The 14,427-nt window shown below is 36.4% G+C and overlaps 1 protein-coding gene across 1 annotated transcript in view; it reads right to left on the minus strand.

Moving 5' to 3' along the window:
* SLC5A12 (solute carrier family 5 member 12) overlaps window positions 1-14,427 on the minus strand; it is a 374,561-nt gene that overhangs the window by 228,644 nt on the left and 131,490 nt on the right. Inside the window, exon 3 of the mRNA XM_044059166.1 lies at window positions 12,909-12,960. Coding sequence (XP_043915101.1) covers window positions 12,909-12,960 — 52 coding nt within the window. The remainder of the gene's footprint in view (window positions 1-12,908; window positions 12,961-14,427) is intronic.

Consider the following 14,427-nt stretch of genomic DNA (forward strand, 5'->3'; position numbering starts at 1 on the left):
CTTTCCAAATTCAAGCAGGAAGTTCTATGGCTTCATTTAGGAGGTTGGATAGTTTATTTCTCTTCATTATTATTAATTTCTTACTGAGTAAGCCTTCTATACACAAGTGTCCCTTTTCAGGGGCAAAGGAGGAGCACTATTTGGTTAAGTGATTTGATTAGAGTTTCACAGTAGGCAAATAGCTAAGTTGTTTTAATCTGCCATTGTATCTAAATTTCTGATACCCGGTCTTACCTCTCAACCTCTTAGGGGAAGAAATATGGGCAAAGCCATAAATAATGGGTGGACAAAGGCCCAAATATAACGACAGATTTTTAAAATATTACTCTTAGAAACTTAGAAGTTGACAGAATAACGGGATTTCCAATAACATGAATTTTCTAAAGGGTATGAAGTCTGAAATTCAAATGCCTGTCACTATTTTCTGACTTCCATCCGCAATGATTTGTCAATGATTTATCAGCAAACCACAAATATTATGAGGAACAGACCAAAAATATGAGGCAAAATTCTGGATATCCTCCGTAAATCTGCACAGTTGAGAGGTATGTTCCCTGTTTTCACCTGTAAAATACAATTATAAGTCATTTAAATATGCTAATAAAGAAATAAATTAACATTAAATGTGTGTTTTTAACTTGCATGTTTTCTTTGCAGGAGTTTGGATAATGCAGGTCATAAACAGACTAAATGTTGTCATAAACAGACCAAATGTTGTGTTGCAAAATCTAAAGTCTAAATGCTTATAGTTATCCATAAATAATTTATTTGACTTCAGAATTGTCAAAAAATAATTTAAGTATTTGTAAATGTCAAGGTTTCATGGAGCTAGTATGATTACAGCTGAATGACATTTACTTACAAAATGAAACATTTTTTTTCTATAAAATATGGGATGACATGATGGGTAACTAAGAATAAATCAGTTAAGATCACTATTATGAAAAAAAAATGATTAAATGTATTAGTGGATCAGACATCTGACTGACACCTACTAAAACTACACAATGGTGAAGCTCTCCAGGTCAGCTTGAAAATGTTGAACTGCACATAGAAGTCCCTGTCCTGTTAACTACAACAGGAGCACCGTGGCTGCTAGTAAAGGAAGTGTGAATGCCTGATTAGTGTGATGTTCCAAAGACGCAATGACCTTTGAATGATGCAGAAAATCCATTAATATACTGTTCTTGATTGGTTATATTCTGCTAAACATGTTTATGCTATTAGCAGGGAGAATGAAGGCAATGCAATCGCCAAAAATGTTTTACAGGATGATACAACTCATAGTTTTAAGTTTTTAGTATTAGAATCTATATATGCTACAGAGGGGCTAGGCAACATTAGCAATTATACAGAGAAAGAGGAAGGGAAGTGGATAGTTAGGTTACAAGCGGATAAGGGACATGGTTTGAATGATCGAGTTTCATTTAAACCATTTTTGCTTGATCGAGCTTTAAAACACTAGGTATCTGAGAAACATGTATTATTGTATATATGTTGCATATATGCATCTGCAAAGAATGTATATATGTTTCCTTTTCATTATATCATATTCATTTTTGGCTATTATGTTGTCCACAAGTAGGAATGTGTTATTTATTGGAAGTAGTTTTTTTGTATATAGAGCTACTTATATTTAGTATGTGTGTCTGAGAAACTGAAGAATAAGTTATATTTAATATGCCATTAACAAGGTTTTTCATAATTTTGTATGATGTATGACTTTTATGAAGAAATTCAGAGTATGCATTTTGTCCCCACCCCCTTTTTTACACACATGTACGTACATATAAATATATTATTATCACAAGCTATTTATATGCATATAGATTAGTATTATAGTAGAATTGTGACTTTAAGAGTTTTTATCCTGTTTTTTAATAGGCATTTTATTGGTCTTTGATAGAAGTGATGCTATATTTAAAGGGATTTGGAGTGCTTTGTTACTGTTTTAAGTCTGAAGAAGCATCCCTGGAGACGCAAAAACGCTTACTTTGTGGAATAAAGAGTATATTTTAAGACATATTCAGTGGTTTGCTTTGATTGTTGTGGAGTACCTGCCATTCTTTTACATTTGGTTCTGGACAGTTTTTGCTTGGAGGTACTTACCCCAGTGGTGTTTTCTCTTTTCTGTCTATATTCTGCTAAATGGCTGTGTTTGAACTAAAATAGCATTCTATTCCATTTCTTTCACTTGTTCTTGATGCTTGCAGCAATGACATTTGTATATTATCTGGGCCTTTTGTAAATTAGATTTTGCTGTCTTTTTTAGTGGTCTGTTTCATGTGAGTTATCATTAATTCGGTATGAGAATCTAGTGAAAAAAATAAGTGTCCCCAATATCTTGCATATCTTTTTTTGCATGTTTCCTCTGCTGCAAACACACACACACTTTTTTTTTTTTTGCAAGCTCTTTTTTTTCCATTTTGTCTGTTTGGCAGAAATATACTTATTCAGGAAAAGTAGCAATGTTTTGTGTCTTTCGGCTTTTCCCAGTTAGGGGTCGCCACAGCGGAACTCCGGTCCGCTAATGATTGGTAGTGGATTTTTACATACCGGGTTACCAGCCCTGACACACAACCTTCAATGAAGGCATGCCCCATTCACGTATGCCTCCACACAGAAGACACTCTAGCTGAAAATCGAACGGAACAACGTCTTGCTATGAGGCGACAACGCTACCACAGCACCATGGAAAAATAGCAATATCATTTGTATATTCATCCATTCACCTACACATCATATCCAAGTCCCTTCCATATTCTTCTTAACTACCTCTCTAACCCAGTCTTCCATCTCATTACCAATCTTTTATCTGGAGATATCCATCCCAACCCAGGTCCCTCCTCTTCTGCTCACAAACCTTTAATATTTACTTCTCTAAACTCACAAAGTATAGTCAATAAAGTCCCTACCCTCCATGCATGGCTCAAGCATAACAACCCAGACATCCTATCCATTTCAGAAACATGGCTAAAACCATCTATAAAAGACTCTGAAATAACTCCACCCAGCTATTCTATCATTAGAAAAGACAGGACCCAAAAAAAAGGTGGTGGAGTAGCTCTCTTATATTCTTCTTCCTTGCTAATTACTCCTTACAACAAACCTATTCCTAAATTTAATAACGCCGAACTACTTCTCACTCTCCTACATGTTAACAAGCACAAACACATATGTCTAGCATCCCTCTATATCCCCCCAGGGATAATATTTCCACACTTGAAAATATCCTCTCATGGCTCTCTAATAACATCAGCAACGAAACCATAATCCTAGGTGATGTTAACATCAACTGGGCCTCCATCCAGTCTCCAACCAACCCTCTCAATATCAACCTATATAACTTTTCACAGCTAATCAACTCTATAACTCACCCATCAAAAGACCCCTCTTCTGGCACCATTCTTGACTGGATTCTAGTGTCACATCCCCACTATTATTCTGATAGTGGTATTCTTCCTGACCCTCTTAGTGATCATATGCCTATCTTCACCCACCGACTCCCATGCATTTCCTACCGCACCCATAACTACATCACCACCCGCAATGACAAGAACTTTAACCCATCAACCTTCTTACAATCTTTAAAATCAATTAACTGGAACAATCTAAGAATACTACCATTAGATGATGCAGTTGCCCACTTTAACCGAACATTCTTAGATATACTTGACTCCCAAGCCCCTCTGAGAACTAAAAGAATAAAAACTAATTCTGCCCCCTGGCTAACCAAAACCACACTATCAACCATGCGCCTTAGAAACAAAGCATGGGGACTCTATCTGAGAAATAAGACCCAAGAACTCCACATTGCTTATAAAAACCTACGTAACAAAGTAAAAAAGCTTATAATCTCTGATAGAAAACAACACTTCCATACACTCCAAAACAATAATAAAACTAATCCTCAAAGATTCTGGAAGGGGATCTCTACCCTCCTTAACCCCAGCAAACCACACACCCCAAACCCCGACCCAAATACCTCTGACACAGATTTAGCCACACAGTTCAACTCCTTTTTCATTGAATCTATTAGCAAACTCACCTCCTTCTTCTCATGCTCCACCTCTACATCTAATTCACCCCCACCCTCTACCACAAACATCCCTTCCCTCATTACCTCTTCCCCCACATTCTCATCTACCTACTTTCCCTCTTCCACCTCATCCACTTCTCTAACCCCCACATCACCCTCATCATCCTCACAGTCTCTCTCTCCCCTCTCTACTCTTTTCTCTTTAAAACCTATACCAACTTCCACTATAAAGAAACTCCTTCAGAAACTAAAGCCATGTACTAACGCACCAGATAACATTCCCTCCTACTTCCTAAGTATAGCTGCAGAAGCAATCGCCTATCCTATTAGCATCCTAATCAACTGCTCCATCAATGAATGCACAGTGCCCAAACTCTGGAAGAAAGCTTTCATCATCCCCCTGCATAAAGGAGGCAGCAATTGTAATGTCAACAACTTCCGTCCTATTGCCATCCTGTCCCCCATTTCCAAACTTCTAGAAAAATGTATCCAAATCCAACTCTTACCACATCTCTTAGATAATAACCTTCTAACACCCACACAACATGGTTTTAGGCCAAACCATAGCACTATGACCGCCCTCCTGTCCTTCCTTGAGACTGTTAATAAAGCTCGCGACTCAGGCCACACTGTCTCTACCGTACTACTTGACCTCTCTAAGGCCTTCGATACTATATCACACAGCCTGCTCTTAACCAAACTTTCAGAACTTAACCTCTCTCCCTCCACCATAAATTGGTTCTCCAGCTATTTATCTAATAGACACCAAGCCGTTAAATGGAAAAAGGCCACTTCCTCTTTCCTTAATACCCCCACTGGAGTTCCCCAAGGATCAATTCTTGGTCCCCTTCTGTTTAATATATTTATAAATGATTTCCACAAATCCATTCCACTCGCTAACATCATCCAATATGCAGGCGATTCTACCATTATCTGCTCTGCCACCTCTTCCTCCCTGCTTCAAAAACTTACTCAAGAAGCTTTCTCAATCACAGAACATTGGATGAAAATAAATCACTTAGCCCTCAATGCCTCCAAAACAAAGCTAATGGTATTTACCCCTTCTAAATCCACTTACATTGACACAAACACCTTCTCTATCACAAGCCAAGATAACACACCCTTGGAACTGGTGTCTGAAACCAAGTTACTTGGTGTACAAATTGACAGTCGGTTCAATTTCAATTCCCATCTACAACTGAATATTAAAAAGACCCATCAAAAACTAGGTATGCTCTACCGGCAGAATCAGTTCCTTACAAGCTCCTCCAAAATCACTCTCACTTCCTCCTTTCTTATCCCCTCCCTCCTCTATGGAGCTCCATTGTTAACTAATCTGCAGACCTCTCAAAAAACCAGCTTGCTTCCTGCTATAATAAAATCGCCAAATTCGCTAACAGCCACAGATCATCCACCCATCACTGTTCCTCTCTCCTAAAACTAAACTGGCTTGAACTACCCAATCACCTCACTTATATACAACTGACTTTAGCTCATAAGCTCATTCTCAGCCCCTCTCTTTGTCCCTCCCTGTCTTCAGTCTTTAAAATGCACCTACCCAACAGAATCTTAAGATCTAACAACCAAAACCTACTAGAAGTTCATAAACCATCCCATCCCCAGGCAAACACCTACTATCCTTTAACCTAGCCCGCCTTTGGAACACACTCCCACCATCCATACGCACCACCTCCAACCAGCACATGTTCAAAAAATCTCTTCATACACATCTAAAATCCCAATGGGAATGCTCTTGCTCTCACCCCTCTTAAACATAAGACTACCTCACTTTACCTAACAAATTACATGTGCCTACTGAAAAACCACCCTATATTGTAATATATCATGACTATCTAATCATGTTTACCTTCATTGTATTGTATTGTTTTTTGAATGCTTGTAATTTTGACGATAATGTTCTATCTTTACTTTGTATAATTTTAGTAGTAATCTTATAAGTACCTAATTTTGCCTGTTTTTGGAGCTTTTCTCCCCAGGACTCCATTGAAAATGGGTTCTTTTTGGCCCAATGGACTATCCTGGTAAACCAACTGCAAATAAATAAATAAATAAATAAATTTGTTAATAGAAGGTTTAATGACTGCCTTCCTACAGTGGGCAATAACGTAGAATGTTCATATCCTAAGAGCCACACTTTTACATAATGCTTATAAAACCAAAAAAAGCTGAGAAGGATTTGGGCAATGTCAATCATCTCATGACATGACCAGCCTGCAAACAGCTGTACATAAATAAGTACACTGCTCATACTGTGCAGTCTTGTATACAAGAAAAGATGCAGTCATCTCAGGTACAGATTACTACAGTGTGATCCAGTGATAATCTGGGTTTAAAATTAGCCCATGACATACTACATGCAATAGATTTACAGTCAGGGTAGAAACAGAATATGAATCATTACAACACAGCGAGTATTTCAAATACATATGGAAACGTGTGTTACAAAGAGAGCATCATTTTATTCTACTTCACATTCATTTTGCTTTTTTTGGTGGGTGATCTAGTATCAGGAGACAATGCGGTGTAGGCCACGATTCCCTTTCTCTACCCCCACATACCAACTCATCCTGCAGAATCCCTTGTTGATTATAAACCACCTCTTTCTGGTGGGCCATGCCTTGAAGAAATGCAAAGATGGTTACCTATGGGGCATAGTTACAAGTGTCAAATCCATCTCAGTTGCCTCCACTAGAGTCAAAGGAGCAGTGGATCCACTCTGGAGATTTGGATCATAAAGCCCCTCACAGATAATAGACCTAGTGACAATACAACAATGCTTTATTTTAACGATCTGCACCCAACGACTCATCCTTTCAGTCTCTATCCATACGTCATGACAACAACTGAAAATAACATAAATCAAGACTTCAGACAACGAACTTGCCTCACCACTATTGATCTGTCCACTGCCAACAATACTGTGGCTACTGCTATCATTGTCCTGTTAATCTCTAACTTTCCCTTGCTTCCACTCATAAAAAAGACCCCAGGGTACTACAGATTCTCCCATAACTGATGTCTACCCCCCCCCCCATTTGCCTAGGATAGTATCATGGTCTCAGTTGGCACAGATGCCTAATCCCATCCCAGTAAATTGCAAAGTCCATGAATAATTGAAGTGGATGTGAAATCCTTCCAACCTCATCTCCTTCCTGATATTGTCTTAATGAGCATGACAAACAGGAGGGATGGAAAGATGTATATTCAGTAGAAACAAATACCCACTTTGAATGACTCTGATTTAATAAGAATGTGAACTCAGTGTTCACTGTTTTCATGTAAGTTCTAGATAACATGTAAAAAGAGCTCCAGGACCTCCCATAGCATACAATTAGGTGTGCAGTAATAAGCCTTTTTCAAGTACACAAAACAAATGTAGACCAGATTTGCAAAGCACCATGACCACTGACTCAGCTGTTGAAGACTAAAGAAATGGTCCACTGTTCCAAGGCCCACAGAGAATTCACACTACTGATCTTGAGTTAAAGGTTCAGCTGTTGCTTATAATTTCATCTCTATCACACTGACATAGGTTTCCAAGTAAGATAACTAGAACACACCCATAGATATGTATAAATATTTTAACAAACAGAAAATTCTCTGAGGATAGTACAAAAAATGCCACAACCTAATACATGTATGATCCCAGTGGAAAACGTATTTCCTAATGGTGATTAGTCTAACTCATCAGACTCACACCCATCAAACATTAAACATTACTATGCCTAGTGTCTTCATCCCTACTCCTACAGTTTATGTTAAGATATATATTAAATGAAAAAAACAATTTTGCCTAAAAATCAAATTAACCTGTATCTCTAAACGTACTAATTAAGGGTAGCATCTATTTCATGAGTCTGTTGCAATCAATTCCACATAGCTCATGTTATTTTACTTTATAAATCACTGTATGGTACATTGAATTATTAAATCTGCTTTAGTTCATCATCTGGATCTTTTCTTCAAGTATTTAATTAAAAGCAAAGCTAGATATATCCTGATCCATTGACATCCGTTATAGACAGCGGCTAGTCTGTAAAATTTTCAGAGGCATCGGCACTAACCTAACCCATCTTGTAGCCCTTAGGGATTGAACATCGGGTAAAATCTGGGTAATAATGCCTAGGCTTACAAGGGATCTTGAGCCATTAGCCTAGTAATCTCCTATGAACCTATGAATTTGTGGGTCAAAGAGCTACAATTTCAAATTAAGACAGAAAAACTATCAGGGACAGTCTACATATTCTTACAAATGTCTTTTAATAAAACCTATTTTTCAAGGTATAAAATACCTGGGAAAAGCATGTCTAGTTACGTTACTATGACAGACGTCTTTTCTCGAAGACCTCCCCTTACATTTCAAAAAGCAGCAGTGCAGGGCAGACTCACCTAACACCCAATGAGCCATATTATACCTTGTGGAAGGACAATAATCATATTTAGTAATGCAGAGGAGGTCTACTGTCACCAGTTATCAAAGCACCTCCTTTTTATTCTTTATTCATATTTACTATTTAATGTCAACTGATGTTTTATATAGGATTTATCTTTAGTTGGTCGACTAACATGTACGTCGACATCCTGAAGGTAAACCACTCTACAGTGAACTGAAACTTCAACAATTTAGTATGCATGTGCTAAGGAAGAACCTTGGCATATGCAATTTTAAAGCATTGTTTTTTTGCAGAGGGACAAACCCCTCTGTACCCCCCACCTGCTAATTATATATACTAACTCCAATATCGCACAATCCCAGGAGAAAGTCACGCATATCCAACAACTGGGACATCCACAAAGCTTCCTCACTAAATGAATACAGGGTGTAAGTAAAATGTCCTATTCAAACCACCCTCAAGGCCCTATCCTTGTATTTTGTCTTCTACAGGTTTTTTGAGGGGAGATCTGTGCCTGGCCTACAGGTCATTGTCAGACCTCACTCTGATGGACCTCCTGCATATCCACAAAGCAAACAACACCAGAATTACCCATTCTAAAGACTTAAACCTTGCCTGTGATATAAATACGACTTGCTGGAGAGACAGCTATGTATCCCAGAGACTACCCCATCTCTGGAACAGACTCCCCATCCATGTGAAGCAGAGTTTCTTACTACCCCAATTCAAGTGCAACTTGGACAACTGGATGGGGAGCAGGAAATTCATCCCTGGTTTGGCACCTATGTCTCTGAAGGACACAGGCAACCTGTAAATGATTCATCTGCCAAGCTCCTTCTTGCACTTATCAAGGGTATCAGAACTTGTCAGAGATTTGGGATGCATGGCTAGGCTTAAAAAGCCCCTTGTTGTCATTAGCCTAGTAAACACCTATGAACTTGTTTAACCTTTCCAGGGATTGTCGATCTTGCACACCCATCAGCCATTTGTATAATTGATCAAATGCAGTCAATTAAACAGATGTTGACTGAACTGCCTTAAACAGATGTCAACTCAAATCCCTGTTGGCCAAACCAGTAGAACCCATAGACAATGTTAGTTAATAGTCACAAATTTTCTCACGCCTTGTGTTGTATATACAAATCTTGCCAGCAAATTTATATATAGTCTAAACATGCCGGAATATTACTCTGGCATTATTAGTGCTGCCACATAGAATCTTTGTCAGAACTTCACCTATTAAATAACCAAAGCAATACTCTACCCACCTCTATAATCATTATGTTAAGTTCACATAAAAGGAGTGGACTATTTGTTCTGCTTAAAAGGGATTCTTAATAAAAAGTCCCACTATAAAGCACTTTACTTCATGTTATAATTGATGTTTCAGCTGCATTATTACTGTGTTTGACAGCACATAATCCTACTCAGTAAAATCATGTCACCTTTTCCTAAATCTAGTGATATATGTGGCTAGTCTGCCACTCTATTTTTGAGTCATTATTTTGCCTTTATTTATGTCTAGTTGTAGATTTCTGCAAAACACAGCCTCCACTAAATGATTCATTTCACACAGGCTTCAAACTTGGAGAGATTTCAAATTGCGATCGCTGACAAGTAAGTCTTTATATACTGTTTATTTCACAGCTTTATATGACCTTTCTTAGTATGGTTCTTAACTTATGTTAATTTGCAGATAAACATCTATATAATTCCCATTAGAAATTCTATGTAAACCATTGTAAGTGCATTGTTGCAAAGTGCCCTATGTTTCCCCCTTTACATCATCTAGACAGCATCCCAAAGTGCACAAGCTATCACTCAGCATGGTGGAAAGCCAACGTGAGAGGTTTTTCTAACTAAAAACAGGGCTATCTTCAGATTTTATAGAGGTTCAACATACAAACATTTAAATTATTACAAATGGCCAAACTTGAAGAGTTTAAATCCTTAGGTTAATAGAAAAGGCAAATCTTGCATGCACTACAATAACTAATAAAATAGTAAGAGCATACTACTGTATATTTAGAAAATATAAGACATACAAGAAGATGACTAATAATTATAAACTCTCCTGATATAAGGAAATACCATCAAATAGTTTGTTATTGATGTTATATAGCATTATAATATGTCTGTTTTACAGTGCATTAATCTCACCTAAGGTAAGTTATGCTAAAACGGTGTCTTGTCTCATTCTTCCAGATACATATCCCTCCGACAGAAAATAACTATATTCACATAAGCCATACCAGCACTTTCTGATCTATAGATAAATCCTTCAAGAACTGATATCTGTAAGAGATCTTATCTTCATATGATCACAGAAAACTTCTGTTTCCTTCAGAATATTTTTCGGTTTTATACACACAATTTCTTCTACCAGGGTGTGGAAGATTTGAATTCATTCTTATAAAAATGTTTTGAGCCTGGCTAGAAAGAAATATAATTTTAATATCTTTCTTTTAAGAATGGCAAACAAGCCTTCATTTTTCCAAATTTTTTAAGGAATAGTCATTGTCAGATCTTATTTTTTCTGTTGTTCAGTTGGTGGGCCCAGTCAAGCAGTTAGTACAATCTCCTTGTCTACCGAGATATAAATTTCATAATGATGGATCTCAGAGGAGCACCTACTGAAGTAGATGGTTTAGGCAAGGATCTCATAGGAAAGTCAGTTTAATGTTTTAGTAAGCCAGGGATTTTAAAATGTAACCATGTTCACTTCTATTTTTCTGTATTCCATAAATGTTTAAGTTATGTCTCCTTTCTATAGTCTCTAAGCCATCCATTATATCCAATAGATTGTTCTGTTTAAATGAAAAATCTGATTGGTGTTCCTCCTCCCGAGGTCTTCCCTCTGTATCATTCATAGTATTTTCTATGCTACTTATTTCTAAATCTTGTTTTTGGATTATGTCTGAAATCAGTTCTTTTTATTTACTGCAGTCCTGTTTTATAGAATCCATCTTCGACCTTTTTGTTAACTTGGTCTTTTTTAAATGACAGTTCTTGAACTGAAGAAGAAAGATCTGTAAATCTCTTTCCATGCTCAAATCTGAAGTTGAAGTTTTCAGATGCCTCATTTTCCAGAGGTTTAATGCTTTGCTCTCTTCTCGGCTCTGTTGTTTTCTCAAGTAGAATTTGACAGGACTTTGCTCTTTCTATAACTATTTCTTCTCAAATGGGGCTAAAAAACAATAAAACTTTATAAAATAATTTCTTAACTTTATAAAATCTTTTCAAATTACTGCAAAAACAGTAATGTTTTGTGTTGTAAAATATATTCATGTCAAAATTGTTTCAAAACTGAACATCAAAATCAGAGTGTTAGGCAGTGGCGAACTTAGCTCCACACCCTTACATAGATTTTATATGTTTTACTGTGCTGCAAGTTAGAAGAAATGTACTGCCAGGTCAATACAGCAGGCATCACTGAATATGACACTGAATGCATTCACAAGATCAAGGACTGTTGATAGGAAGTACATGCTAAGATGACAATATGCATGAAATGCACATTCTATTTGCAGTAAACGCAAACTAGAAAAAAGTGACATCTGACAGTTCTATCTGCCTAGCAACAGTGACAGCACATGCAAAGAGCCATTTAGGCACTCCTATTTCTGATGCCAGGGATCTTATTTGTAAATAGTTTTGTTTATATCATAGTAGTCTGTACCTGTTTCATATTTACATATATATCACCTCCTGCATTTAGTTGACATTGCTTCATCTTGTCTAATATAACATCTAGATAGAAGGTTATGGCATGGAAAGTAACTTATGAAATAAGTTATTAGTTTCACTGTATCTATTTCTGTTGCAACATATCAAAGGCTTCAGAACAATCTATGTGTGGTCAGTGTTCTTGACATCTGCAGTTCAGCTTATTATACCCTTCATTTCCATGCAGTTTTACTTTAAGATTGGTTAAATATGAATTGCTTCTTGAATTTTGAGATCTTACAGATATAACAAAAGTGCCATTCATGAGCTCATGACATTTATGCATTCTGTTATTACTAAATTTTGTATTTGTTCAGTTCTGTGAATTGCCATTATCTTTTAAAATTAATATTGTTAAACATATTTCTAAATAAATATTAAATTATAAAATATAAGTCAAAGTTCTGGAGTATTTGCTGTGTTGGGCTAAATGTGTTATGACTGCCAATTTTCATAAAACAGACATAAGTTGTTTTATTTTTAAATAGTACAAATATATCTAAAATGGCATAATACTTAAGAGTAAAACAGATTATTCAGCATATCAATAAAAGCAAAGTAAATGGGGTTAGAGGATAATTTGTTAATATACATATATGTCTGTATAAATATGTGTATATGTGAGTTTTATGCATATATCTACATGTATTATCTGTGTGTATGTTAGTCATACTAATTAAACACATTATAGAGATATCACTGTTTCTACACATATTTTACATACTTACCTTGATTCAGAGCCAGAGCAGGTGCATACACTACAACACCTGTATATAATATCTGGAAGGAAATAAGGTATGTTATGTTATGTTAGGTTTCTTCATAAGACATTTTGACAGTATTAAAAAACACACGTGGATAAAAGAAATGTTTCTTTAAAAGTCTTTCTAGAACTCTCTGCAATAATGTGGATAATATAATGAAATATAACATTAAGTAGTACACAAGGCATTTTGACTGAAAAACTAAATTGGGGTTTAGATCTCCTACAAATTGGAATAAGAAAAAATGCTTGAAGGCAAAATGTTTAACACAACAGAATTCCAAGTTCTGTGCCTTTTTTAACTTCCTGATACATTGTAATTATTTACTCTATCTGTTTCAATTAATTTCACTTACTCACAAGCAGCTAATTTTCATATCTCAGTTCAACAGCATGCAAATTATTTTGAACATATATTTTTTTCTTTCTGACACTGAAAAAAAACTTTTCCCTGCAGACTCTATGTAATTGATTAAAAGCTGAATAAGGATTGTATTCCTGATATGCACACCTAATACAAACATTTGAATTTTACAAGCATTATCTTTTCTCGTCTCTTAATTACTGTTACAGTACATTGTGACATGTCTCTCTGGGCCAGATTCATGAATGCCTAGACTAAGTGTACATGATCTGTATTCACGAGCATTCCTACCATATTTTTGTGCTGTCTATTCACTCAGAAAAATTATACTAAGTCTACCCATAGTCTACACATTGTGGAAACCTTTATGAATCCCTCTTGATATTTAAGACTGCAATAAAATCAGTAGAAAAAGTATAATTTTGAGGAAAAAGGTGGGATTTGTGCTTGTGTTGTCTATTCACTCAGAACAGTGTACATTTAGTGTAGGTGTTCATGAATCCGGCATTCTGTCTTTCACTCAAATTTTTATCTTAAAAGAATTAACTGAGGAAATAAATGCTTGTAACTGTGTACTAGTAATTTTGCTTGTTTTGCACACATCCACAACTTCTCAAAAGCTCAGGTCTGTTTATTTTACTTGTTCCCCCTTATTTCATCATTTCTTATGCCACAAATCATTTTACTTTTTATTACTGTATCTTATATCCCAGGATTCTCTTCCATACCTCCCACCTGATACTTCACACAGTGTTGTTGTGACCTATGGGCACTACTTTACACTTTTATTACTGTATCTTATATCCCAAGATTCTCTTGCACACCTCCCATCTGATACTTCACACAGTGTTGTTGTGACCTATGGGCACTACTTTACACTTTTGTTACTGTATCATATATCCCAAGATTCTCTTGCACACCTCCCATCTGATACTACACACAGTGTTGTTGTGACCTATGGGCACTACTTTACACTTTTATTACTGTATCATATATTCCAAGATTCTCTTGCACACCTCCCATCTGATACTTCACACAGTGTTGTTGTGACCTATGGGCACTACTTTACACTTTTATTACTGTATCTTGTATCCCAAGATTCTCTTGCACACCTCCCATC

The sequence above is a fragment of the Protopterus annectens genome, chromosome 17.part0 (genome assembly GCF_019279795.1).
Source record: "Protopterus annectens isolate FY-2018-M chromosome 17.part0, PAN1.0, whole genome shotgun sequence".
NCBI lineage: Eukaryota > Metazoa > Chordata > Ceratodontiformes > Protopteridae > Protopterus > Protopterus annectens.